General features: G+C 46.4%; 1 protein-coding gene across 1 annotated transcript; it reads left to right on the top strand.

Moving 5' to 3' along the window:
- The first annotated feature begins 1675 nt into the window (after nucleotides 1-1675).
- Cbln4 (cerebellin 4 precursor) lies at nucleotides 1676-8292 on the top strand. Its single transcript, XM_051143879.1, has 3 exons — nucleotides 1676-2962; nucleotides 5958-6074; nucleotides 7649-8292. Exons 1-3 carry the CDS (start codon nucleotides 2681-2683, stop codon nucleotides 7844-7846), a joined length of 597 nt encoding a protein of 198 aa, XP_050999836.1. The 5' UTR covers nucleotides 1676-2680; the 3' UTR covers nucleotides 7847-8292.
- Nucleotides 8293-27734: the final 19442 nt, after the last annotated feature.

Genomic DNA, 27734 nt, shown 5'->3' with positions numbered 1-27734 from the left:
TCCACTTTGGACAGAGAGGGTAGCCTTACCCCTACAGGATAAAAAGCAGAACCAAATTTCATCTAGTATCTGGTTTCAAAACGTAGCTATGGGGCTGGGGAGAGGGTTCAGCCAGTGAGCTCTTGCTGTGCAAGCACGAGGACCCATCAAATTCCCAGAACCCACAGGAAAAGCCAAGTTTGGTTGCATATGCTTGGACACCAGTGCTGGCCGGCGTGGGGGGTGGGGAGGGGTGGGGGGTGGGGGTGGGTGTGGGGGTGGGGGAGATAGGAGGATCGCTGAGGTTTGTCGGCTAATAGTCAGCTCCAAGTTCAGGAAGAGACCCTCTCTTCCAGGAGTAAGGTAGAAAGCGTTCAAGCAGGATACCTGGTGAAGTCATTCACACACACATGTGCACGCACGTGCGCGCGCGCGCGCACACACACACACACAAAAACACACACACACACACACACACACACACACCCCACAGGGGCACTGCAGGTGCTGCAACAACTGGTGATCAGTGGTTGAATAAGGAAACCAGAGAGGGTCAGATGAGAAACTGTGGTCCTGAAGTTGGCCATCAGGGTGGCTCCCTCCTAAAGACCTGCCTAGCTCCCTTTTTCTTTACAGCTTAGAAGAAGGACAATACAACCTTGTCACAAACAACATCACCCTAGAGCATCTGCCCTCAACTGTGGCTCCAGGCAGCACATCTTTATTTGCATCACTATAGGAAGATCAACCACAGGGGCATCGTGTATCTTAATACTTGGAATTTCAGCATGGGCTTCTGGCACAAGTTCCCTTGGAGAACCTTAGGAGGAGAGGAGACTAAAGATGTAGGTCTGAATTCTGCCAGGGAGGAGCTTGAGCGCCATTCCAAGAATGCTCACGACCATCTGGGGAGCTTGTTCTGTCCCAAGGACATGACTCAACCTCTAAACAATAAGTAATCAGTATGTGCTAATAAAGAAGTCCTGGTGGCTGGTGTCTTCCACGGGGATGTTGTTTTGATTAGGGAAGTGGCGCATTGCTCTCCTGCAGCTGGAAGTCAAGAGAAGTCAAGAAGGAATTTGGGAGTGTTCTGACCCCAAAGAATACAGAACTGGAAAGGCAAGGTCCTTAGTTAGGGGGGTACTGACTACTCATCAAGGTATGTGTCTTGGCCAAGTTCATGTAGGCAACTCCCGAGCCAAGTCCTGCTTTCCAGCTTCCCTTTGGTGGCTGCGGAAAAGGAAAATAAATTGCCAGAGGCCAAGATGGCACAGCAAAGCGAGGCAGGGTGAAGTACTATTGGGCAGTGTATATTAATTGCTACATTTAAGAGGATACTGTTCACTAAGTCTTTTCCTGGCCCTGTTTGGGGTGGATACACAGCGTGAGTGAGAAGGCACGCCCCTGTGGTTTCTGAGGTTCATCCTCTTGAGCAGAAGAAAGAGATCAGGCGCCTCCTCTACACCCTCCCTGCATAGGGCTTGGGCTGCCCCAGCCTTTCCTAGTCACCTCGGGCACAGTTAGGGACGCTGGCGGGTCCTCTTAGAGCACAGGCAGACCCACCACGGCCCTTCTATCTCCGCGTCTGTGTTGGAAGCACCTTGTTCTGTTCAGAGAGTCTTGCGCAGGGCAGGGAGAGGGGACCCTCTGAGAGTCCAGGTAGAGCAGGAAGCGAGCAGCCGTGGAGCGCCGCCAAGCGCGGGCTGGTGGGCATCCTCCTCTGCGCACACCCCCGCATGATTTCGGGGGACCAAGTGGCCTCAGACATTGGCAGTCAGCAGTGCGATGTGCTCGGCTCAGTCCGGGTGATTTCAACGTCACAGAGGCGCTGCTCCGCTGGGGTCACCGGACGCCTTTTCTTGCTTTTTGGGTATCCGTGGGATAAGTGAGCGAGCCAAAGCCATCTGAACGCGGCGCTCCTATAAATAGCGCGCGGGTGCCCTCTCAGCGCTGTCCCTTCCGGCTGCACTGTGCGCCGAGACACAAAGTTGTGCACAGGGACTCGGGAACCAAGGGTAGTTGGCGCCCTGCACCTTAGAACTGCTTTCGGCAAGGGGTACTCAGCTGAGCCGCCTACCTGCTTCGGAGTGACACCGGGTTTTGGGGGAATTTTTGGCCAAGCACAAGTGGGAGTCGCTAACACCCTGGCTATGAACACAACCTGGCGTTCTTTTTATCTCCAGAAACACCTCCTGCCTCTGTAATTTGTTCCTGCGCCAGCCAGAGTCCCTCGGACAGGACGGACACCGGCACCGCTTGGCACCTGCCACCCTGGCGTTTACTAGCTGAGTCCCTTCTGTGTCTTCAGCTCCGCGCTTCACTTGGGAGTACTTGGGTTTGGGTGAGGATTTATTTTATTCCTTTGAGGTGTGACCGCGACGGTCTGGAGACTTTTTAGATGCCAAGGGACAAGTGTGGGTGCAGTGGCCCCAGGCAAAACTGATTTTGGGGTGGGAGAGGGTTAGTAGGGTCGGGAGTTCTGCATGAGCTCCTTAAAGGACAAAGGTAGCAGAGCCAGCCAGCCAGCTCGAAGGGAGACTTCAGCCCAGAGAATTGGTGGAAGCGCGCGCGCCGCCGCCGCCGCTGTTCCTGCAGTATTGTCGATCTAGCCACTGGCATCTTCCCGAGCTCCGGGATCCCGCGGTAGCAGGCGCTGCCCGGAGCAGAAGCGCCAGGCTGCCGCTTGCGCACGCGGCTCAACATGGGCTCCGCGCGCCGGGAGCTGTCCTTGGTACCGGCTGTTCTGCTGATTCTCGCGCTGCCTGCCTGGGCACAGAATGACACGGAACCAATCGTGCTGGAGGGCAAGTGTCTGGTGGTGTGCGACTCAAACCCAGCCACAGACTCCAAGGGATCATCTTCTTCCCCTCTGGGGATATCGGTCCGGGCAGCAAACTCCAAGGTGGCCTTTTCGGCGGTTCGGAGCACCAACCACGAGCCATCTGAGATGAGCAACAAGACACGCATCATTTACTTTGATCAGGTCAGATTTTTCCCCCCACCCCACCCCAGGGATGCAGGGCGCCCAGGAGATGGGTGGTCTCTGGGTTTAGGGGGCTGCCTGCCCAGATTACACTAATAGAATTAGGATGTATAGAGATCATTTAAGCCACCACCTCCTCTGGAAAGATACCAGTCTGAAACTTGAGCTGCCTCCCTTCCCCAACAACCAAAGCCTCCATTCCCCCTTGTTCTCTGGGAGAGGCCTGAGCTGTGGGCTGGCTTGGGAGCGCAGAGGCAGGCACCTGGAGATCAAGACAAGTTTAACAGCAACAGGTCACCAGGGGCTGAACTGAAGACTATCCCTGGCTGCTCAGATTTATCGGTAGGGAACTTGGCCCTCTGGCTCAGACTTGTCAGTGGATGCCCTGGGGGATGATCCTGAGGGGGGCCCTAGAAGATAACCTGAAAATGTTTGACTTGTGTTTCAAGGTGGAGGCTCATATCTCCAAAGAGTTCTGGAGCTCCACAAGGTGCAGGGACCGTGCCAGGTAGGCACAGGATTAGAGATGGAGTTCTGGGGTCAGATATTACCTCCAGGGCTCTAGCTGGGTCACTATGCAGGGTCCAGGGTGGCTGGACTAATACCATCCTACCTGGTATAGACCAAAAGCCCTTTTCACTACTATTCTACTCAGAAAAGTTGTCCAGGAAGGAGGAAAGGGGATTGAGTGATTGTCAGAGGTTGGGTAGGTAAGCGCTGAGGAGCTGGGTTCCTCTTCCTGGACTGCTAGGTTCCTCTAGGGCACTGTAAATTGCTGAGGAAGCACAGATTTTGAGATTGCAGTGAGGGGTTGGGGCTGAGTTGATGAAAGCTGCAGTTTCTGCTGAGCAGCTCCGTGCTCTGTGGACTGGAGTATCTAGCAACCCTGGGTATCAGCTTAGCCAAGCCCCAAGGGCAGAAGCCTGACTCCAGCATTTTGGTTCCAACCCCAGCAGTACCTGGAGTCTGTCTAGTTCCAAAGTTACAGTTTGCAGTTGTGTGCAGAGCCCTGAGGGCAGGTTAATTGGGGCTGCTGCGGGATGTGCCAGGAAAGACCCAGGCGACATTTGTGCTTCGTACTTAATTCTAAGTAATACACTCACCAGCTGGTTAGGGACAGAGATGTCTCCCTGGAGGCTTAGTATGGGATAGCTATAAATTTGAAAAATGAATTAAGTAATCCCTTTGGAGATCTTGGTGCAATATTTAACAAAGTGATAGAAAGAAAGAAAGAAAGAAAGAAGAAAGGAAGGAAGGAAAGCTTAGCACCACCCCAATTTTGTGTTTTAGTGCATTATCTAAATGTTAGAACCCTGTGGGCATCGTGATATCTTTGCTCCGCATTCTTTTCAATGACCTTCCCATCAGTTAGAATAGGAAAGGGATTTTTCTTTTGTTCAGGGAGCCATGCATCTTAGAGAAAACAAGATAAGTTTAGTTATAAATCTTGATGCGCTTGGATGCTTCCATTACCTTGCGGAGTCTACCTCCAGCTTCGTGTTTACTAAGCAACACTAACCAGGTGCCCCTGTTTTGTTAAGGAAGGATGCCTCTTGTGCCTGAATCAGGAAGTCTTGCCTAAGCACCTCGCATTATTCTAATGTGCTTGGGAAAAGATGTTTCTGTAAAGGTGTTGTCAGGGAAGCTTACACAGCTGGCGGTGATGGTGCTGTAGAAAGTCCATCTGATCTCAAGACAGAGAACAGAGAGCTGATACTCACTTATGGGAAGAGGCTGGGATCTCAGTAAAGCCGCACACACAGATTTGTATTTCAAGGCAGGGCTGAGCCGGGTGCATTTCCCTAAGTGTTCTGACATTCTGGTGTGCCGTGAGAGGGTTGGTGTACTTTGAGGAAATGATGCAGGAAGTGTGAAATATATTAATTTTGACAAGAAGATGATATTTAAGACAGATAACAGCAGACTGACTCTGATAAACAGAAAATATATCCTTAGAGGCGCATCTGATTTTTTTTTCTTGGTGAGACATGAAAGAAAGCCTCCTTGTTTTATTTGGGCTCTTAACCTCTCTCAGGAAGGGACTTGCCTCTGAGACACTGAAATTTAACACCGACTACACTGAATACACTGAAATTCAAAGTTAATGTCATAACCAGGCCACACATCTTGGAATACAAAGTGCATTGTGGCTTTCTTAGAAACGACTTCACTTCCCTTTCACTTTTGACCCTTGAACTTCAAATAGATTTCAGGTGCTGATAGGAGGATAAAACAAGACACTGAAGAATACAGAAAGGCCACCTAGTTTACTGTGTGCCACATTCATGCCTTTCTCTTGGCATCCAGCCAGGGCTGACTCATCGACAATATATTATGTTAAGGCTTAGATGGTACATAAACAAAAAGGATGGCCCCTGCTCTGAGGAGAGCTCCTGCAGAGGTTTGGGGAAAAGCCTGATTTTCCTGTCTCTGTGGTACTGACTGTCAGTGTCATGGACTATGGCCCACAGTGGAGGGGGTATCATGCCTCCATGAGGTGTCCAGGGGTTACTGCAGAAAGCCCATGGATGTTGATTGGTTGACTGGGCAACGTCACTTCTGCACACTGGGATGGCTTATAGACTGTGGAGATGTAACTGCAAGGCAGATGCCTCCCATCAGATTTTCAGTGTAAAGCTAGTATGAGCCTTCACGTGTTACTTTGATGAACCCAGAGACATCCTGCCTGGAAACTGGGGCAAGAATACAACACAGTTGTTTTATTGTTTTTCTTGTACTATTTAACAGGTAGAAGAACCTTTCATTATGTACATATATTTTTCAAGTCACTAAATAGGAAAAAAATAGGATTAGCTGTTTTATTCTCAATTGTTTCTGAAGTTAGTTATTGAAAAAGAAGAAGAGAGAAGAAGATATAAAGAAAGTGGAAGGAGGGAGGGAGGGGTGAAGGAAAAGGGAGGAGGAAGAGGGAATTTATTTTACCCATGGAAGAAGACTGTAACAATTTACCATTATTTATTGTTTTTATCTGTAGATCCTGGTTAACGTGGGTAATTTTTTCACGTTGGAATCTGTCTTTGTGGCACCGAGGAAAGGAATCTATAGTTTCAGTTTTCACGTCATTAAAGTCTATCAGAGCCAAACAATCCAGGTATGTACTGTGACCCGTTGGCTCTCTGCTCCTGCATCAAGCACTCATTCAGAGATGTGCTTGCATTGTAAGGATAGTTGTCTACCTTTTTTGGTTTGTTTTCAAGGCATTTAGTTTACATTTTATTCTTTATAACCAACATCCATTTGAGTATGCGACAAAAGGCACACAGGAAAATAGACAGTTGAGGTCATTACCATGATTATAGCCTAACAGAAGACAAAAGAACACAACAACAACAACAACAACCACAACATACAACTTGGGGAAAGTATCATGACACAAATATCTACAGAGGTTGATTTTTATCTCATGACCGGACAAAAGGCATTCTAATTTTATAAAGAAAAAAAAAAAAAGTATAAACTTTACAAGTGAACATTAAATAAACAAAACTAGCTTGCTATCATTTAAGAATAGTGAGACACAATTAACGGCTGAAACTACGACAACAACAGCAGCATCCAAAAACACAGCTCGGAAAAAATTTTGGGATGCCAGTCTCTACAGAAGATCTTGCTTTTGTCTCATGCCTGGACAAAAGTTATCCGAGTTTACAAGGAAAAAGGTCTTACAATACTTTATAAGTGGATGTCAAATAAGAAAAACAAGTTTAGTTTACTACCATTTAAAAACTGTGAGCTGCATCTAACTATTGAAACCAAGCTACCAGCAAATGTCTCCTTAGGTTACTTTTGAGAAAGGATGTGTTGAATTCCTCATGCTATAGTTTTATTTCTGGTTACTCTGGTTCTCGCAGCTTCTTTCTTCCTGGTTGCAGTAGCAGGTTGGTGATATGTCCTATGTTGTGCTTGCTCAGACCAGCTTGACCTTTCACTCTAGAGTAGGCATAGAGATATTTATTGCAGTATTAAAATATTATCAACACTAAACAATACAGCGCATGCCTGTAGAATTCTAGAATGTGCTATATTGAATGCTTAGAATTTATATTATATTTATATCCATATGTTTAATAGATGGCACAGTCGTGTGTCAAGTTATTATAGCCTAGTGACTGGATCAGTTGACCAAGCTGGAGCTAATCTATTCCACATTAGTATTAACCCAGAGAAAGGGAGTATTTTTAGTGGACACATTTACTTCTCTGGAAACTCTGACATTTCAAATGTCTTTTCAGAAACAGCGATGCTTACTCAGACATTGGCAGAATCTGGTGGTGTCTGATTTTGTCAGGTCCTAACACTGGGAAGCCAGTGGACAATAAAGTGGACAGCTTTGTTACCATTGAGTGCATGAGGCTACTGCAGTAGTTAGCTGTGTTTGTACACTGAAGAAAAGCCAGTTTTCACGTGACTAGATGGCTCTCTCGGTGGCACTATTTTTGTGAGTATTTAAGGCAACTCCAAAAAGAAAACAGACACACACACACACACACACACATACACACACACACTCACACTAAATATGACCCCACATATGTCCAGTTTGAAGGAAAAGGAGCATATTTCCTGAATAACAAATGTTTGAGCAGGTCAACTGTCTTAGACTATTTACTAGCGCACATTTTGATTTTAAAGGGAGCTTTTTGGTGGTGATCTTTTCCCTTCCAGGTTAACTTGATGTTAAATGGAAAACCAGTCATATCTGCATTTGCTGGGGATAAAGACGTGACCCGCGAAGCTGCCACCAATGGAGTGCTACTGTACCTGGACAAGGAAGATAAAGTCTACCTAAAACTGGAGAAAGGTAACTTGCTTGGCGGCTGGCAGTATTCCACGTTTTCTGGCTTTCTGGTGTTTCCTCTGTAGAACCTGACTTCTCTGTGATGCCCACGCGTTAGGGCGCCCACCCCTGGGTTATCAGAAGACCACTCTCGCCCTTGCATTGATGTCTCTTTTGTTTTGTTCATGGGCGACTATGGATTCTCTTTGAGGATTCTAGACCTGTCTGGACAAACACAAAGTTTCGCAGATTATTTTCATGTGTGTGTGTGCCAGTTTCCTTATATATGTGGATCAGGACTCCAAAGCTGAAAAAAAAATCCCCAAATCTGCTTACATGTTATCGGTCAGAAGCCGTCTCAAGATTTGTTCTGTTTAGTTTCCTGCTATTACGGCGTTGGTTACAGATGTGGGGTTTTTATTTCTTTGCTTTTGAAAGACCAGCTAGTGGATCTGAGAGTTAGAAATCTTGGAAGTTCTGACTGGTTACTGTGGAACTGCCAAAGATGTACGGATAAGTTTATTAAAACTTTTAAAAAATTATAATTACGTTGGAATTAGTTTTTTTTTTTTTGTTGTTGTTGTTCTCTTAAAATAACTGGGATTGTATTTTAGTGACTGGCATTGTGTTTTCTCTACCTATAAGGTAACAAATGTCTTGCCTCAAAATGTACCTTAACTCTGAGCTCACCCACATGACCTCCCTCCTGCCCGTAAAATGAATGCTCCATAGTTGTATTTTAATTATATATGTGAAAGAGTCATATTTTCCAAATTATATTTTATAATAGGAAAAATAGATCATAATCTGACGAAGAAAAAGTTGCTTATCCCAATTCTAAGTGCTCAGTCCCAAACCTTGGCAAAATAGCCTTCCTTGGTGGAAAAAAACTTATACTTTATTGCTCAACTTTAATTAACGTGATTGATAATAACCACTTTATTAAAACCCTAAGGGATTATTTTCCCCTTCACCATGACCACTTTATTAAGTGGAGTGGTATGCCCTTGTTTTTAATTATATCTATTTTTCAAATCTCCCGTTGTGTTTGAAATATCATCTGGTTTTGCCTTAATTCCTTAACTTGTATATATTTATCTGTTCAGCTAATATTGAATCCAGATACTACATAATGAAATTTAGTGCAATATTTTATTTTGTCTTTTGTATAGGCCATATGAATTCATACAATTATTTATGTCTCTGTTACAGAATAAAGATTATTATATGTTAGTGGAACGCTTGGTTTGGTCCTTTGGGTTCTGAGAATGTGTCTTTAATGTAGTTTATGCACCCTCGATTATTCCTTCCCCTTACTCATCTTCCCTTCTTCCTTCCTTTCCCCCCTTTCCCTCCCTTCCTCCTGTTTCTTTTTTCCTGAAGTTAAAAAAAACAACCCTTCCTGAGTTTTCAGGTAGAGTCCTTTGAGTTGGTATAGGAAATCTTTACTGTATTTAATCTGTCCAAATCCAGGAGTTGCAAGCTTGCCAAAAGGGAATCGATGAACTTAGCAAACTCTCCCTTCACAAGGACTTGTGAGGAAAATGAAGTTAAAACGATCTCTTGAAATATCACACGGTTGCTCCATGTATGTATGAGTGAGTGGCACCAATAATTAGGCTGGTGACTGCAACCGGTGATCTTGGGCAAAGCTTCCACTTGGCCCTCAGCACTCCTTTTTGAAGGACTGTGCACGATGATGGGGGCTCCCTCACCAGGCCTGTGGCCCTGTTCAGGGGCATCTTTGAGAGCTTGCCCTTACCTTTCTCAGTTCTTCTGAACATAATACTACATCGGCGAAGCCCTGAGCTTTAACTTCTAAGCTCTAACATACACATCTTGGGGTGCAGAATCCATTGTGTGTTGGGGAAAAGACCTGGGACTGCGACTGTCAGGTGTAAATGTCTGTGATGCTGGAGTTCAGGTGAATAGGTCAGGGCATGGAGGCTCAGCTCAGATGGTTGAGAGCATCCCCAGACACATTGTTACTTTATTTGCAAAGAAGAAGTGGTTGGCTGCAAAGATTCAGTAGACACAGGAAGACACAGGAAGAGCTTGGGGTACAGTGGGAGCCTGTCACTGAAGCTTGTGATCACCAACATTTAAGGCTTTAAAGGGTCAGAGCAGGAAGAGGGAATGTGGAGGGTGTCGAGACTGGCACAAGGAAGAGAAACACTGAGGTGGGATGGAATAAGATGAAGAAGAGACAGGGTGTTGTCACAAATATTCCCACAAGTGCCATCAAGTGTTCTCTGCCTATTCTATAATTTGCAAATTGTTTTCAGAAATTAATGTGTGCAAAGAATACACACCAGTCGAGTCCTGTGTTTTCCTTGAACCCCTCACCGTTTCACAGTCTCTGTAGCCATTGTCTGCAGGTAGCAGTTTCTTCCTGAAAGAAACTCATGGAAATCAAGTCGAAGAAAGAAGGAGCCACACAGGCAATCTGCCTGATTCTAGGTGCTTTGGGGGAACTGCTCGTGGTCTGGGATAATTCACCAATTTAATTATGTTTAAGTTGTTTAAATTTATTATTACTGCTGAGTTAAGTTTGCTTTCTTCTTCCTTTTGAATTTTAGTTATACTTTCTTGTATTCTTTTAGTCTCTAGCCTCTACTTTTTAAAAAAAAAATCAAATTATTGCTTTAAATTGTGTGCACAAGTTTGTCCTGTGTGTACATATTTGTCATGTATGTACACCTGTATGTAAAGGTGTGTGGAGACCAGTGGTCCATATCAGGTGTCTTCTTTGATTGCTCTAACCTTATTTGAGACAGGGTTTTCCACTGAACCTGGAGCTCCCCAGTTGGCTAGCCTAGCTGTCCACTGAGCCCCAGTGAGTGTTCTGGCTCCACCTCCCTGGCACTGAAGTTATAGAAGCATGTCACTGCACCTGCCTTTCTTCCTGGGTCCTGGGGACCTGGACTCAGATCCTGTTTGTGTGGTCCACGCTTTACCCACTGAGCCATCCCGCCAGCCCCTACTTCTATGTTTGAAACAAACATTGTCAAATAACATTGAGGAGATGATCCTCACAGTGGATTGCCAGCTGCAGGATCCCAAGGTCGTAACCTGAGCGACATCTCCCTTTTCCTGCTCTGCTGTTTGCCCTAAACACCAGTAAAGCTAGCTCTGTCACTCGAAGCCACGGCAATCTGTAGGTGTTGTCCCACCTTGCATTCCCGCTGAGGGCTTTATCGATCCACCTGTACTGTATAAGCCACCTGTCTCTTGAGCAGCAGTGTCCATATTGGTTGACCTGGTGGCTATAAGTTTTGAGGACAGAGAGGTATGGCCATCGGTGGCTGTCCTCATGTAAAGTTTTGGTACAATTCTGGTCCCTGGTGACTTTTTGGTAGAGGAGGCGAGGGGAGGATTGAGGAAGTTGGCATTTAACTAGGTTGGTTTTACTCTCTTCCTAATACAGATCAGCTTTTAGTGTGGATTTCAAGATTAACGTTGCATGCTTATGCATGGCACCATAAGCACTCCCCCTCACCCCACCCCTGCTCCTAGCCTTATGACCTTGACCCTAAACTCTTTTATCAGCCTTTCAAACTAACACATTAACACAAGTAAGAAGCACCTAGGGACCTGGCTCAGATGCTGACTTTGAAGGGGCAGATCTGGGTGGGGCTTGTGCCTCCAAGCTGGAGACAGCTGCCCCCTGTATCCTCACTTGCTGCTGCTTACTTGGACGTTACAGAAGCATAGACTTCCATTGTCATGTCTACAGCCTCGTTAACTCAATAGTACATGCTTCCCACTATAGCACTTACAGGGCCCAGGGCTTGTTAGAAACCCTGGTGGGGTCCAGACTCACCTGAGACCTATCCAGTTCCAATATGCATTTTAGTAAGGTTTTTTTTTGAAGATTTATTTTATTTTATGTGCACGGGTATTTGCATGTATATCTGTGCACCACATGCATGCAGTGCACTTGGAGGTCAGAAGAGGATATAAAATACCTGGAATTGTAGTTACGGACAGTTGGTACTTCGAACAAAACCTGGATCCTCTAGAAGAGCAGCCAGTGCTCCTAATGGCTGCTCTATCTCTTCAGGCCCATGTGAGGAGTCTTAAGCACCACTGAGCTCTAGAAGCTCTGTCTTTAAGGGAGACTGCTTGCCTTGGCACCACATGGGACATCAGGCCACCTTATTCCAACCAAGTCTACAGCGAGTCCATGTACAGGCATGGGAGTCTACATCTGACTAAGCGCACTCTGGGTGCTTCAACCTTTGCTAGCAGTGGTGCTCGCCCAGGCCTAGGCTTTGAAGAGGATCAGTCTGGCACCTCGTTCTGGGAGGCAGAGAGAGCCAGGAGACCATCTGGAACACACCAAGCTAGGGTTGCTGGGTGGCTCTGCATACAGGAAAGATGATGGATCACTTGCCTGAAGACACAGGTGTGCAAGCCACCCACAGCACAGGGGCTTCTTGGGATGAAGGCTGGAGGAGGAGACTTCCACTGCACCAGCCTTTCTTCTGAAGCACAGAGGGAATTACAGCTCCCTCTTCTCTGTAAACAAAAGGTTCCTTTCTGGGGGTGGCAGTGTCTCTCTGTATAAGGACAGCTATTTTTCTCCTTCCTGTCTCTACTGTTTCTCTGGTTTTGCTTTTGTGTTTAAGCTTTTCTGTCAAAGCATAATCAATAACAGGCAGAAAATTAGTATGGAGTGGGCAACTATTTCTGTGTTCCCTTTTTTTTTTTCTTATCTTCATGACAAGTATTAAAAATAAATGGCTTGACTGACCTGCCAACCCAGGAAGTCCTTTCATGGTTTTCTTTCATTTTTTTTTTTTTTTAGTGAAAAGGAGAGTGAAATCCAAGAAGCAGCAGCAGCAGGGACTGCCTTGAGGTGGCAGAGCCGTTAACCAGCAGATAACAAACAAGGCATGCTGTATGTGGGAATTAGTGCCCAGTCATGAGACAGCATCTGGCATTATTGTGTCACTATATGGGCCAGGAGGGCTGTTGCCACTAGCTAAACAGTTGAAGGATTGACATTGCAATGGGCTTGCAGATCAGAAAATAATCTCCCGGCTTCAAATGACACAAAAAAACCCTCTCTCTCTCTCTCTCTCTCTCTCTCTCTCTCTCTCTCTCTCTCTCTCTCTGTGTGTGTGTGTGTGGTGGAAGTGTACATGTGGTGGATGTGTGTGGATGCATGTGTATCTGTGAGGGGATATCTGGTAATCATATATATGATAGTATGTGGAGGGTGCACATGTGTGTATATGCATTTGTACATGGAGGTGAATTTCCTCAGGAGCTGTCCATTTTGTTATTTGAGACAGGGTCTCTTTACATGGCCCTGTCTGTCCTGGAACTGTCTGCGTAGACCAGGCATGGCTCAAACTCACAGAGATTCAACTGCCTCTGCATCCTGAGTATTGGTATTTAAAGGGGTATGCACCATGCCCGTCAAAATATGTAGCCCAGGCTAACCTCAACCTTGTGACTGTCCTGCTTCTGCTTGCTTCAGCAAACTCTGTGGCCATATGTCACGACAACCAGCTGGTTTGTTTTTGAGACAGAATCTCTCAATCGATCTAGGGTCAGCCGGTCAGATAGGCTGGCTGGTCAGTGAGCTTCAGGGATACAGTTTCTATCTGGGCACGGCTGTTAGAAGTGCAGGCTACCATCCCCAGCCTTTACATATGGGTCTTGGTGATCAGTTCCTCATAGTTTCATGGCAAGCTAAGTGCTTAGATGACTGGGCTGGCTGCATCCTTTGTTTTCCGCGCTCTGCAGCCCCCATCTCATGGACCATGGCCCTAGTTCACCACCTTGGTGCTCAGCCTGAGAGAGGAATCTCATGGGGTAGAGCTGGGGACTGATTTTCTGTGTTCTTCTGTCTATAAGGGGTGGGAGACTATTTTCTTCTAAGGTCCTTTTCCTTTGCTCTTTAAAAATGCATAAACAGCCACACATATTTCTTTTAAAATATCTTAGATTTTACTGTTAGCATTTTTAACACCACAGCCAAACACTGTCATGATTTTACCCCAATGCCAACAATAACAACAACAACAACAACAACAAACCAATAGAACAAAACAAAAACCCCACAAATGGAGGAAATGCTAACAAAGGAAAAGCATTTGATCAAAAATAGCAGCATTCAGAGAGAAAATTTAATCCAGCAAAACATATATATGCAGAAAACAATAACCATTAAATCTTCCCTAGTATCCAACTTTGCACTTCAGTGGGAAAGCATGAGACTAATATTTTGATGTCAGTACATTGTTGTCATATGATTTGAAAGCCAAGGGCCCGCACTCTTGGGATTCTGTGTTATTTTTTTTTCACTCTTTTTTCCCCCTGAGAAGTGAGGTCAGTTCTCTGAAGATGGAAGAATAATCCAAGTGAGAACCAGCGAGGGCTCAGCTCCTGGTCATTAAAGGGGCCCACTTCTGAGGCAAGGCGGCATCAGAAGGAGCGTCATATCTACCATCCTGTTCTTGGGGTGCACTGATTGGAAGGAACAAAGCTGCTGAGAGTCCCTCCAGGGAGAGGATTCACCCCACATTTTAGTAATTCAAGGGAGCCTTTTCAGAGCTCCCCAGGAAGCCACATTTTGCTTTTCCTGGCCTTGGAGCCAGTTTTGAGCTAAGGCTTCCTGAGGCTGCAGGCTCCCTCCCTCCCTCAACCCCCAGCCTGGGCTGGTCTCTAGCCAGAGGACTTTTCCTGTTTTTCCCTTTTCTTGGAAGATGGAAAGACAATATTTTATAAGCACTCGTAAAGGGACCATGGGATCCATAAGAGCCATTAAAAAGTCCTGTTGTACAAGATTCCTCATTCTGAATTGTTAAAAATAAAAGAAAAAGTCCCAAGTCCTCCCTTATGATGCTAGTTGGCACAATACCTTGGAACTGAGGTAGAATTAAAACCACAAGGTCATACGTGAGGTTCTGAGAGTTCAAGGGCAATATCTGTCGGGGAGAAAGGAAGGAAAGAACCTTTTCTTGGGGATTAGGGTGCCTGTTTTGCTTTCTTTTACTTCCCCCACCTCTTAGCAGGCTTTTAAGAAATTCTATGCTAGAAATTCTCAGGGCTATTCAGTCACCCTCTTCCCCAGGAGAGTCAATGAAGTCAATGAAATGATCACTAGTGATATTCTACTATGCTCATGACCAGTGCCTTGCCCAGTCATCATTAAAGAGGCTTCCGGAGACCCATAGCAGAAAAATAATCTAAATGGGAGGTCTCCATAAGGTCTTTCCCCTTAGAGCTAGGGGAATGCTGAGGAATACGGAGTGGAAAGCATATTGGCATCAGAGGGGGTAGACAGCATGGTCCACTGAGTCAACATGAACTCACAGAGACTAAAGATACAAGCATGGAGCCAGCATTGGCCTGCCCCAGGATATATATATATATATATATATATATATATATATGTGTGTATATATATATATATATATATATATATATATATATATATATATATGTGTGTGTGTGTGTGTGTGTGTGTGTGTGTGTGTGTGTGCGCGCGCGCGCATGCGCGCACGCGCCATGACTGTCAGCTTGGTGTTTTTGTGGGACTTTTGTTATGGTACTAGCAGGTGTATCTTTGACTCATTTGCCTGCTCTTGAGACTCTTTTCTTCTTATTGGGTTACCTTGTTTAGCCTCAATATGATGTTTTTGCCTTGTCTTATTGTACTTTGCATTGTGGTTTGAACAGGTATAACCCCCTTTCCCCCCACCATAGACTCATGTGTTTGATGCTTGGCCCATAAGGAGTGGCACTATTAGGAGGTGTGGTCTTGTTGGAGTAGGTGTGGCCTTGTTGGAGTAGGCGTGGCCTTGTTGGAGTAGGCGTGGCCTTGTTGGAGTAGGTGTGGCCTTGTTGGAGTAGGTGTGGCCTTGTTGGAGTAGGCGTGGCCTTGTTGGAGTAGTTATGGCCTTGCTGAAGGAAGAGTGTCACTATGGGGGTAGGCTTTGAGGTCTCCTATGCCCAAGCTATGCCCAGTGTGGCAGGCAGTCTCCTGGAGCCTGCAGATGAAGATGTAGAACTCCCAGCTTCTGCTCTAGCACTGTGTCTGCCTGCAAGTCACCATGCTTCTTGACATGACAATAGTGGACTAAACCTCTAAAACTCTAAGCCAGCCTCAATTAAATGTCGTCCGTTATAAGACTTGCCATGGTCATGCTGTTTCTTCACATCAATACAACCCTAATTAAGACAGAATTTGGTACCAGGGCCTGAGGTGTTGCTGTGATATGCCTGGCCATGCTTTCACTTGGAGGAACGCAGAGTTTGGTACTTTGGTTTAGGAAAGCAGTTGAATAATTTAAGCCCTGCTTAATGGGCCATACCAATAAAAGCATGAAAGACAGTGGTGCTGAGGATGATTTGAACTGTGAGGGCCTGGCTCAAGAAGTTTCAGGACAAGATGAATTTTAGTATGTTGCCTCCAGAATGTTCTTGTAATATTTTGGTGAAGAACGTGGCTGTTTTTGCCCTTGTCTGAAGAGTCTGCCTGAGGCTAATGTGAACAGATTTTGATCGATTGCATTGGCAAAGGAAATCCCAAAACAGCCTGTCCTGTGGTTCACTCTTATGAAAAGTGTTTTGATGAAAAAGCATCAAGCAGAGCAAGGAAAAAAGGAGAAGATGACCACCAGAAGTGGGATGGAGCGAAATCCTGTGTTCAAGGAAAGATAAACAGATTAAAGATACAAAGTAGAATAAAGAGAGTGGTAACTTCAAGTCAAGATCTCACACATAAGTTTCCATCTCGTGAAAATGAATTAAAGGACAGTTTAGGTTCCGGCTTGGTAGTGCGCACCTTTAATCCCACCACTCATGAGACAGAGCCAAGAAGATCTCTGAGTTCAAGACAAGCCTGCTCTACAGAGTGAGTTTCAGGTCAGCCAAGCTTATGCAGTGAAGGAAGCAATGGAAAACAGAAAGCTAGTAAAGACGTAGTTGGAACGAGGCAGGCGTGCTCTGGCCCCAGCAAGCAGCAGAACTTGCCAGTGGTTCTGGCTTTAGAATCAAGGATAGAAGAAAGGGGTTATGAAATCTCCTTTAGAGACTAAAGAGTGCTGTATGGGGGACAGGAATGTGGCAGAGGTGTCCCTGCATGGAGGCCTAATCAGGCTTTTGTGTGAAGCTGTGAAGGTGAAGCTGGGATTGTCTTGGAGACCCCAAGATGTGGAAGATGCCAGAGAAGTGGGACACCTGCCGAGGAAGCTGCTAACAGAGAGTGGAACCAGCTCAAGGGAGAGAAGTGTGTCACCGTCAACAAAGCTGAAAGGAATTGGAGATCTGGAGAACACTTTGACATCAGATATGGAGAGGCAGAGTTTGAAGCGTGCCCAGCTGCTTTTCAGTCTTGCTTTGCTCCAGTATTTCCTCTATGCTCCCTACTCTCCATTTTGGAATGGTAATGTATATTCTGTGCCATTATATGTTAGCAGTGTGTGATTTGTTTTTATTTTGATTTTACAGGGGATTACAGTTAAGAGATTGTATGAATCTCACAGAGGACTTTGAACTTTGGACTTTTAAACATTGTTGAGACGGTGATAGACGATGGGGATTTTTGAAGTTGGACTGAATTCCATTCTGCTACAGGCCTATGGGGGTCAGGGAGTGGGATGTGGCGGTTTGAATAGGTTTAGCCCAACAGACTCATGTGTTTGCTTTAAAAGACCAAATTATGAAAAAAGAAAATATTTCTTTTTTTCTGTTTTTAAAGATTTATTTATTATGTATACAGTGCTCTGCCTGCATGTACACCTGCAGGCCAGAAGAGGACATCAGATCTCATTACAGATGGTTATGAGCCCTCATGTGGTTCCTGGAAATTGAACTCAGGACCTCTGGAAGAGCAGACAGTGCTCTTAATCTCTGAGCCATCTCTTCAGCCCAGGAAATTATTTCTTTACTTATTTATTATTTGCCTCTGTGTATGTATGTGTACATATTCATTTGTGTGTCCATGTGTGCATGCACGTGGAGGCCAGAGGTCAATATGGGGTGCCTTCCTCAGTCACTCTCCGTTCTAGCTTTTGGAGACAGGGTTTCGTACTGAACTCAGAACTAAGGGTTTTGACTAGACTGACTGGCATGAGATCTCTGGGGATTCCTGTCTCCACCTCTCCAGCATAGAGTCTATAAGCATGCTTTGCCACCCTGGGCTTTTCATGTGGGTTCTGGGGACAGCTCGTCATGCTTATAAGGAAAGCACTTGGGCAAACAAGTCACTGCCCCAGTCTCCACCATTTCTTTTTTAATCTGGAGAAACACCACACACTAACTGGTGCCTACGGTATACTTCCCGTGCTATTGCCACCATACACCGTGTTCCTACTGTATACACCCCATGTCATCTGCACACCCCACACTCTGAACCTTGCCTCTCATCTTTTCTTCACACTGATACACTCTTGGCTTGTGCCTCTGCAGCTTGTGGATGGGAACTCTGCCACATGAATGCAGAGCATGGTGCTAGCACGGGCTGAGTTCGTGCTTTAACACCAGACACCTGCTGCCAACCATCCCTTCACTGCTTTTTTTTTGCCATGTGCCCTTTCAGGGCCAGGCTTTGTGCAAAGGCTGAAGGATGACACAGGGCCTCCAGGTACAGCGGTGGATGGGAGTTGACTGCTTCAGAAAGGAAGCTCTGCTGTTGCATTGCGTTGTCTGATTTCCAAGGAGAGCCTGTGGTCCTAGGGAGTGAGCATCTGAGACTTTTGCCTTGGTCTGTGTTAGGTGACTCAAGGTCTTTCGAAGCTCACTTGGACCCCTGTGGCAAGCAGGCCTCTGGCGGGTTCTAGTCCACAGGAAACACTGGTGGCACCTGGAGCTGGGGACAGGGCTTTTCCTTTGTGAATTAGCCTATTCCTCTGAGCCAACACACAGCCTCCTTTAAAGCTTGGGTGAAGTGTGCACCTGTGCATTCAGGTTCTTAAGGAAAGCAACCCCTTAAGAATCCCGTGTGGTTCCGCTTTGTTTTGGCCCCTGAGATTCCCAGGCCTACATTGTTGTTAGACTAGTTGGTGGAAGGTTTATTCTCATTTATTTTCATGTTCACCCCCTTATCCTGTGATTTTTTTTTTTCCAATAGGAATTGTGGCTGAGCACAATCAGGCCATGGCTCTAGGTGAATTGTGACAGAGATGGGTAGGAAATTTTCAAACCATTTTGCTTTTTGCTGCATTTTTCTCTCAAGAAGAAGGAAGAGATGAGTGAATAGTGAGCTTCCACTTGGAAAGGTGCAGGAGACAGGGGCAAGGAGGACATGCTTACTTTATCATGTTATCCTTCCTGTGGCGTGACCAGCCCACAGAGTTGGTGTAGTGAATGCTCACAGTCCTGACATGAGTGTGGGCCTGTCTTTTCCAACTCCCAGGCCCAGCTCTTAAGCTCAGGACTAACCCTCAGGATCCCACGCTTCCTCCTGCTAGAGGTGGAGATGTGCAAGGAGAGGCGCAGATGCCTTCATTCTGATGGATGTGGTGCGAGTAGGACTGTTCTCTTAATATCCCAAGGAGGCATGTGAATTCTGGAGCAGCTTGATTCATGGTGGGTCACACAGACCTAGCTTCCCTCTGTCCTTTCGCGGGGATGCTGCTTAGACAAAGTGGGGGAAGGAGTGAGGCCCTCACTGATCCTAGGTGCTTTGGAGTTGCTGCCCAGTGACTGTGAAGGCTGTTGGTCCTCCAGTCAACCCCTAAGTGACCTTGCGCAGGTAAATGGTGCTGCTATTTTCTTCCTTGCTTCCCCAAGAGGATTTTTAGACTCTCTCTAATTATCTTTAAACTTTGCTTCACCTAAGACCTCTGGGGATGTTCAGTACAAATGTTATATTGCTTCTGAATATATCCCACTCCCCCTCCCCCCTTACCCCTGCCATTTCTGAATCCTAATTCTAGGGCAGGTGCTGAAGAGGCTGCTGGTTCCCTAAGGACCACAGGGATGGTTCTAAGGCTAGCCTCTGTAGGCAAGGCTAGCCTCTAACTCATGCATCTCCCACAGGTGGGTACTGAGACTACAGCTGTCAACTGATGGGCCAGGCAAGGCTAATACCAGACACTCCTAGGCTACCCTGTGACAATGAGCTTTTAAATAAAACTATAAGCTGGGCTCTGCAAGCTACAGAAGGCCATCTTAATGTCAAGATTGCTTTTAATATTATAATAGGGAATGATTGTGTCTTTATTTCTTATTGTTTTCTCCTTTAAAAATTCTTTCAATTAAGAAAACATTTAAAAAAGTAATTGTCTATATATGTGTGTGCATGCATTCTTGTGTATGTGTGTATCCGTGTGCCACAGTATGAGAACCTAAGACAACATGCAGGAGTTAGTTTTCATTGTAGGTCTCGGACTGAACTCAGGTCATCATGCTTGGCGGCAAGCCCCTTTACTCGCTGAGCCATCTTGCCTGCCTCTGCTATTGATTTCTTAATACAACCATTAAGTTTGACACAAGGGGGAAAAGGTCAAACTGAAAAGTGGCTTTTTGTGTTCTCAACTGAAGAAATCACACCCGCCTGGACTACTTCCAGGTGATTGCTTTAGTCTTCCTTATGCTTTCTGAGCCATCAAATTATCACTTGTTCACTTAAAACGTAACGAATCATGTAGCCACTTGCAGGGAAACCCCCAGAAAGATAGGTCTATCCTCTTGACTTGCTTCACAGGAGTCTGTGACTTGTTAGGTCTGGAGTGGGGATGAGGGTCACAGATCTGTCCTTGGTTTTCTACACATTCTTCAGATGAACTTAGTGACCAGCTAGGTAAGAAATGCCTTTTTAATATCACCATGATTCAGTCTTGGGTAAGATCCCAACCGTGGGTGGGACTGTTGGCCGTTGGAGGCACCCTTGCCAAGCCAGCGTGTGCAAGCCCTGGTTTAGAGCTGCAAAGTTGTTTGAAAATAAAATTGAATTTAACACATTTTTCCTCATCTAAAATCCATTGAAAAAAAACATTGGTGCCAAGTTTCAGTATGACTCACGGAGAGTTTATTGTAGTGCAGTCAACAAAAGCCTCTTGGTGCTGATGAAGTCACTGGCAGGAGGGAGGAGGGCCTGCCTACTCCATAGGTGACAGGACAAGGGAGGAGGAGGCTTGCTAACAAGCTGTGGGCCTCAGCTCTGGGGCACAGGCTGGTGGGAGGCCCCATGGGAGTAGCCAGGTAACCTGGCTCTGTATGTGCAGAGATTGTCGCTGATGGCACATATGCCTCAAATTGATCCAAGGAAGCCAAGAACATCAGCCGACCTTCCAGCAACTGTTGCTGGCAACATACACGGCAGCCTGCAGATTCTCGGCCTCTTCCCTGGCTCTCTCGGGGGATCCTGAAGATGCCTGTTGTGCAAGAGGTCAAAGGGGACAAACCTAGAACCTCTGGGATTTGCAGTCACGTTCTGCTCCTTGGTGCCTTCTTCATCCTTGTCTTGATGCCTACGTGAGGCTGTGTGCTCTGCAAATGTTGAGAACAAATGTTGGGTTCCCATGACCATAGAAACACCCAATCATGGCAGTGAACCTGGGCACTTGTCAGAGCAGGAACATTCTAGACGTTTCCATTCGAAGACTCTAACTATTGGTGCCATAGAACTTGTGCACATATGGGTGCATGTGCGTGCATGAGTGCATTTTAACCCATCAGTGAGTACCTGTGTGTTCCCCTTTAAGGAACAAAACTGAGTTCATATCACTTTGTAAAATCTCTTCCTGTTAACCTACCATCAACACGTTTTCAGCACAATTTCTTTCTGTTATTTTGGAGCATTAAAAAACAAAAAAACAAAAAACTACCATTGTTTTGCTCATGAACCCTCTGAAGAACCTTGACCCCAAATACTTAGACATTCATTTGTAACACACAAGGGAATCCATAGCGCTAACCTGCGACCCTCAAAGCCAGGAAATCCATGCAAGTGCATTGCTTCCCAAACTGCACTGGGTTTCGGCAATTATCTCAGAGACTCTGCATCGGAATCATGTTTCTTATTCTAGCATCATGTCACTCACACCGGAAGTTTCCTTAGGCCCCAGCCACCTCCAGTGGCCTTGACTTTCTCTGGGGGTGTGTGGGCATATGTCTACACATGTAGGACATGTAATGCGGATCCCAGAGCTGGTTTCAGGCGCCTTTCTTAATCCCACCATTGTATTTTTTGAGGTGGGGTCCCTCAATGAACTTAGCTCACTGATTCATCAAGGGATTGCTGCCTCTGTCCTTACTGCTAGCAGTACAGATGCCCACTGCTCAGCCTGGCTTTACAGAGGTGCAAGGGATCTGAACTTAGGTCCCATGCATGTGTGGCAGAGAGTTTACCAACTAAGCACCTCCCCAGCCCTGGCCCTGGCTTCTCTGAGGACCAGAGGCCAAGTGCTTGCCATATGCCCCTCACTTTGGATTTGTTTCGTGACTTCTGATTGGACTTCAGCTCGGCATATTTGTTGGAGACTCAACAGAACAGCTGCCACTTGCAGCCTTTCAAGTGGCACAATTTAAACTAGTCCCCATTCCTTGTGATGGAATCTGGACAAATAGAGCTTCTACCTTGCCTGCTGCTGTTGCTCACCCCCTGCCGTGGAATTAAGATACATCTGACGGAAGGTCTTTGGGGGCAACACGAATGTCCCATTTTCCACCAGACTGTGCAGTCATCTGTCTATGTTTGTGTTCTTCTGGAGTCTGGGTTTATTCATCAAATATAATCTATTGCGAATGTTAAATTTTCAGAAGGATTGGACGAGCCCTGTAGTTTGGTTTCAGTTTATAAAACACATTTCCATGCCTGAGCATGCTCTGAGCAGGGAAGGATGCTCTATGCCCAGCTTGCACATGCTGTTTTTTTAGCACAGGAAATAGCCATTTCTCCAAGGTGCTGGCCCCCTTTTGTAGACTGGTACTCGGCAGCTAAGACCTGGGAGACAGGTGTGTTCCTTCTTACTGGCATTGGTGCCATATGAACTCTCCATGGACAATCTAGGGAGAATAAGGATGTATAATACACATCCACACTGACCTGTCCGTCTCTCCATCCAAACCAAATTTATTCTCATGCCTTCCAGTTCCTGTTCTTCTTTATCGTCTCTCATTCCATGTACGTACTACAGTTCTGGAAATAAAGAAGTGTGCCCCCACGGTTCTAAATTTAGGTGCCAGTGAGTCCTCTGTGAAGTCCTTGCCACGTTTATGTCCCATCTTTTCTTTACCCACAGTGCACTTTTCCAGGCTTCCAGTGTGAATGCCTTCCTAATGTGCTACATACAGCCCAGGCTTTGGGTTTCTTCCACTTTGCAAACTCTTTTCATTACTGGGCTTTAGCCTCCTAGGGGCACCAACAATGCAGTGGGCAATAACATGCACACATATGCACATGTACGTGCAGCACACACACACACACATACACACACACACACACACACCCCATAGGCCCACCTCCAACCCTATACACCTGTCTGCCTGTGTATGTGCTTCATACAGATTTATTATCTGATTTGTGTAGGGATGTGCTTTTCTTTGGTGGGATCTATCTTTAAAACATGATGTCCATCACCAGATGACTTTCTTCCCTCATCAGCACAAGCCTGGACTCAGTAGAGGTTATATTTGTTAGAAATCTCCCGAGGAACAGAACCAATAGGATATGGACCTCCAAAAGGATTTACTATTCATCAGTGGTTCTCAGCCTGTAGATATATATATCTCAGATATTTATATTATAATTCATAAAAGTAACATATTTACCATTATGAAATAGCAATGAAATAATTTTATGGCTGGGGGTTAACACAACATGAGGAACTGCATCAAACTGTCACAGCATTAGGAAGGCTGAGGACCACTGCTCTGGATCATGGAGGACAAGTGGAAGCTGAAAAGTCTAATGACATACCACCTGTGAACTGGAGACTGGGAAACTGCTGGAACGGTAGAGGGTACCAAGATAAGGATCTGATGGGGCAGAGTGCCATCGGAGTATTCAAACCTGAAGATCAGGGCACAAACGGCAGGGAACAGAGGGCAGGACATAAAGGAAAAAACACATAAGGGAGGACACAAAGGGCAGGATACAGATGGCAGGACACAGAGGGGAGGACACAGATGGCAGGACACAGAGGGCATCAGGGCTCAGAGGCAAGGAATAGAAGGAAGGACACGGGGAAGCAGGGCACAGAGGGCAGCAAACAGGACAGAACACTGAAGGCAGGATACAGACAGAAGGGTACAGAGGAGAGGACACAGAGGGCAGGAAACAGAGGGCAGGGCACAAGGCAGGACATACAGGACAGCATACAGAGTACAGAGGGCAGAACACAGAAGGTAGGAGGCAGAGGGAAGGGTACAGAGGAGAGGACCCAGAGGGCAGCAGGGTACAGATGGCAGGGACAGAGGGGAGAGTACAAAGGGAGAACACAGAGAGCAGGACACAGATGGTAGGTCACAGAGGGCAGCAGAGTACAGGGGCAGGACACAGGGGCAGGGCACAGGGAAGCAGGGCATAGAGGGCAGAACACAGAGGGCAGGGCACAGAAGGCAGGACACAGAGGGAAGGGCACAGAGGGTAGGGTACAGAAGGCAGGACACAGAGGATAGGACATAGAAGGCAGGACACAGAAAGCAGGACAGAGAGGGCAGGACGTAGAAAGTAGGGCATAGAAAGCAGGACATAGAGGGCAGGACAGAGAGGGCAGGGCACAGAAGGCAGGACACAGAAGGCAGGACAGAGAGGGCAGGACATAGAAGGCAGGGCATAGAAAGCAGGACATAGAGGGCAGGGCACAGAGGGCAGGACACAGAAGGCAGGACACAGAGGATAGAACACAGAAGGCAGGACACAGAAGGCAGGACAGAGAGGGCAGAATGCAGAGGGCAGGAACCGAGGGCAGGACAGAGAGGGCATGGCAGAGAGGGCAGACCACTGAGGGCAGGACAGAGAGGGCAGACCACAGAGGGTAGGACATAGAAGGCAGAAACAGAGGTCAGGATACAGAGGGAAGAGCACAGAAAGCAGGACAGAGAGGGCAGGGCACAGAGGGCAGGACACAGAAGATAGGATTCAGAGGCTAGGACATAGAAGGCAAGACACAGAGGGCAGGATACAGAGGCTGGGACACAGAGGGCAGGACACAGTGGGCAGGGCACAGAGGGAAGGACATAGGGCAGGGAACAGAAGGCAGGAAACAAAGGGCATGGCACAGAAGGCAAGACACAGAGGGAAGGTTACAGAGGGTAGGGTACAGAGGGCAGGACATAGAAGGCAGGACACAGAAGGCAGGAAACAGAGGCCGGGACACAGAGGGCAGGGAACAGGGCAGGGCACAGAAGGCAGGACAGGGAGGGCTGGGCAGAGAGGGTAGCAGATCAGCATTCTGGCTCATCAGCTAAACAGAGAATGAATTTAACCTTTCTCCACTCTTCCTGTCCAGGTCTTCAAGGCCTTGAATATTTCCTGGGAGGGGCCATCTGCTGTACTTAGCTTATCAACTCAAAGCCTCATTTCTTCTAGAATCACCCTACAGGTACACCCAGTGCTAAGATCCAGCCAGAGAGGTGGGTACCCTGTGTCTTTCTCTAGGTTATTCAGACTACAAAGCATCACAGGGGTCAACCAACCACCTCCGAGTGTAGGAAAGGAATTTAAAGCCATAAGTCCTGTGTACAGATTCCTGTTCTTATCACCAGGCAGCCTTCGAGAGTGCGGCAGAGCATTTAGCATCTGGTGTAGCATTTAGCACTTCTTGTGAAAATCATTCATGCTGTCCACTAATATATCAGGCCCTCTCCCAGGCAACGCAGGCAGCCACATGACAAGATATGGGTACGCAGCATGCCAGAAAAACAGGAGCAGAAGTGACCCATGGCACTCCCAGGAAGACACACAGGGCAACTTACCTTGTCCCATCATTTTTTCCCCCTGGAGATGATGGGAAACACATACTGAAATATTGAGTGCTCATAAACATCTTCCGTCGTGTTGTGTTGGCTGCCCACTGATGCATTCAGCGCAGAGACGCCTACTTTCTTGCTGCTACATCCGGTGTGTATCCATGTCCTATCTCATCCGTGTGACATAAGACTTTAAATGACCATAACATATTATTTCAAAGTACCACTTCGCTTTGACCCACAAGAAAAATGCCTTGCAAAGAAGGAGAATAACTCAGATTGTGTTCTTTCTAGGGGAGAGGAGCAAAAGGCCAAAGTGTGAACTTTCTTCAGACATACAAGGAAGTCATCCAGGTGGTGCCATGACATCCTACCTGATGTATACTAAGAGATGTGTCCCACACAGCCTGGTGACAGGCTACATGACTCACCACACCCATTTCTTTCTCTAATTTCTGTGATTACCACAACGAGGAAGGTTTATCAGTTTTCCTTTGAAGGGTGACCTGTGGCTCTTCAATAGCTTTGTCTCCTTGCTGTGTCTTTGTGGTTAACGCCTAAGTCCTTCCTTATTCATGTTGACGTGGACAAGGACAAAGGTCACATCTCCAGACACTAACCTACCCGACAAGCTCCTTAGGGTAGATAAATTAATTTACTTTATCTGAGTTATCTTGGCTCAAGATCTGGGCGAGGCTGTGGTTGAGTTGTTAGCCAAAGCCAAAGTTTTGTCTGAAGGTTCCAAGGAAGAATCAGTTTTCAAACCTATGTGGTTGATGACAGAATTCATCTCCTTGATACACCAGGGAACTGGAAGTCTCAGTTCTTCCACGGTGGTTGACATAAAATTGGCTCCTGTTATGTGGAACTCCACCACAGCGGCTTGCTTTGTCAACACACGTCAGCCAGTGTGGAAGTGGAATTTCCAGCAACCAAAGTGCTAACTAAGCATTATTATTATTCTTTTTAATCATATTCTAGTCATTACAAGCAGACCATTTGGTCCAGCTGGGACTAGATGGATGATGTTCCTCAAGAGAATGTAGAGAGATGGGAATCATGGGGGGGGGGGGGCAAGGTGATTTATAAAGGAAAATTCACTGATGAATAAAAGAAACTTAAAAAGACAACCATTGTAGGAAAATATACACCCAAGGCAAATGGCCACAAGAGAATTCTCAGGGATCCAAGGGTGACAGCAACTGGACTTTAAAAAATGGCCCCCAGATTTACCTGTGTCATTGGGGATAATAACAGATATCTTAGATATTAGGAGGACAAGTTTGGACAATACAACTTACATGTTACAAGTACAGAAATTTCCCTGACCACGATGGAGATCAGAAGTGGTTTTATTAAGTCCTTGGCATGAAAGCGACTGGATTTGTGGTTTGTCAGTGACCCATGCATTTCCAGTAGGTTTTCACTGGTGCAAGTTGGATGACTTCCTTCCTCCCTCCCTCCCTCCCTCTCTCTATCCCTCCTTCCTTCTTTCCTTGTGACAGGTACCGCATTCCAGTTCAGGCTGGCCTGGAACTCACTCTCTAGCCCTGAACAGCCTCAAACTTGTGGCAACTCACTTGCCCCAGTCTTCTGCCTCCTGAGCACCATGATACAGATGTGAGCCACCACGCCCAATGGTCTTTTTATTCAGATGGAAGCTAGGCCGCAAGTGTGAATGCCGAATCTAACTGCTCAGTGTCATGGAGAAGGAGGAAGGAAGTGCTGTCAAGTGCTGGGAAGGCCAGGTGCCTGAGGACTGGCTGAGCTTGGGGATAGAGACCCAGGAAAAGAGTCACTTTTCCTTCTAAGACTCCATTGCATGAAGACACCAGGAAATTCTTGCATGGATCACTAGATTCCATTGTGGAAATGGAGTCCTCCAGTAGAGCTAAGAAACAGGATATGGAGGGAACACTGTCAGTGGTAGACATCTACAAGGGAGAAAGTAATGGGAAATTGGGCGTTGTCACTATGATTATATATCCTTGCACTAAATAAACTAGAATTTACCATGCAATTAAGTGCACAAACATGTGCATTCAAATGTGTGCACGCGTGCGCGCGCGCACACACACACACATAATGCGTATATAG

This window comes from Acomys russatus, chromosome 4 (genome assembly GCF_903995435.1).
Source record: "Acomys russatus chromosome 4, mAcoRus1.1, whole genome shotgun sequence".
Taxonomy (NCBI): Eukaryota; Metazoa; Chordata; class Mammalia; order Rodentia; family Muridae; genus Acomys; species Acomys russatus.
Note: the sequence above shows the minus strand (reverse complement) of the source record. Positions and strands in the feature narration are given on the sequence as shown.

Coding starts and splice junctions, on each gene's coding strand:
- Cbln4 (XM_051143879.1), top strand. CDS start 2,681: ATGGGCTCCGCGCGCCGGGAGCTGTCCTTGGTACCGGCTGTTCTGCTG. Junction 2,963..5,957: donor GCATCATTTACTTTGATCAG/GTCAGATTTTTC, acceptor TTTTATCTGTAG/ATCCTGGTTAACGTGGGTAA. Junction 6,075..7,648: donor ATCAGAGCCAAACAATCCAG/GTATGTACTGTG, acceptor TTTCCCTTCCAG/GTTAACTTGATGTTAAATGG.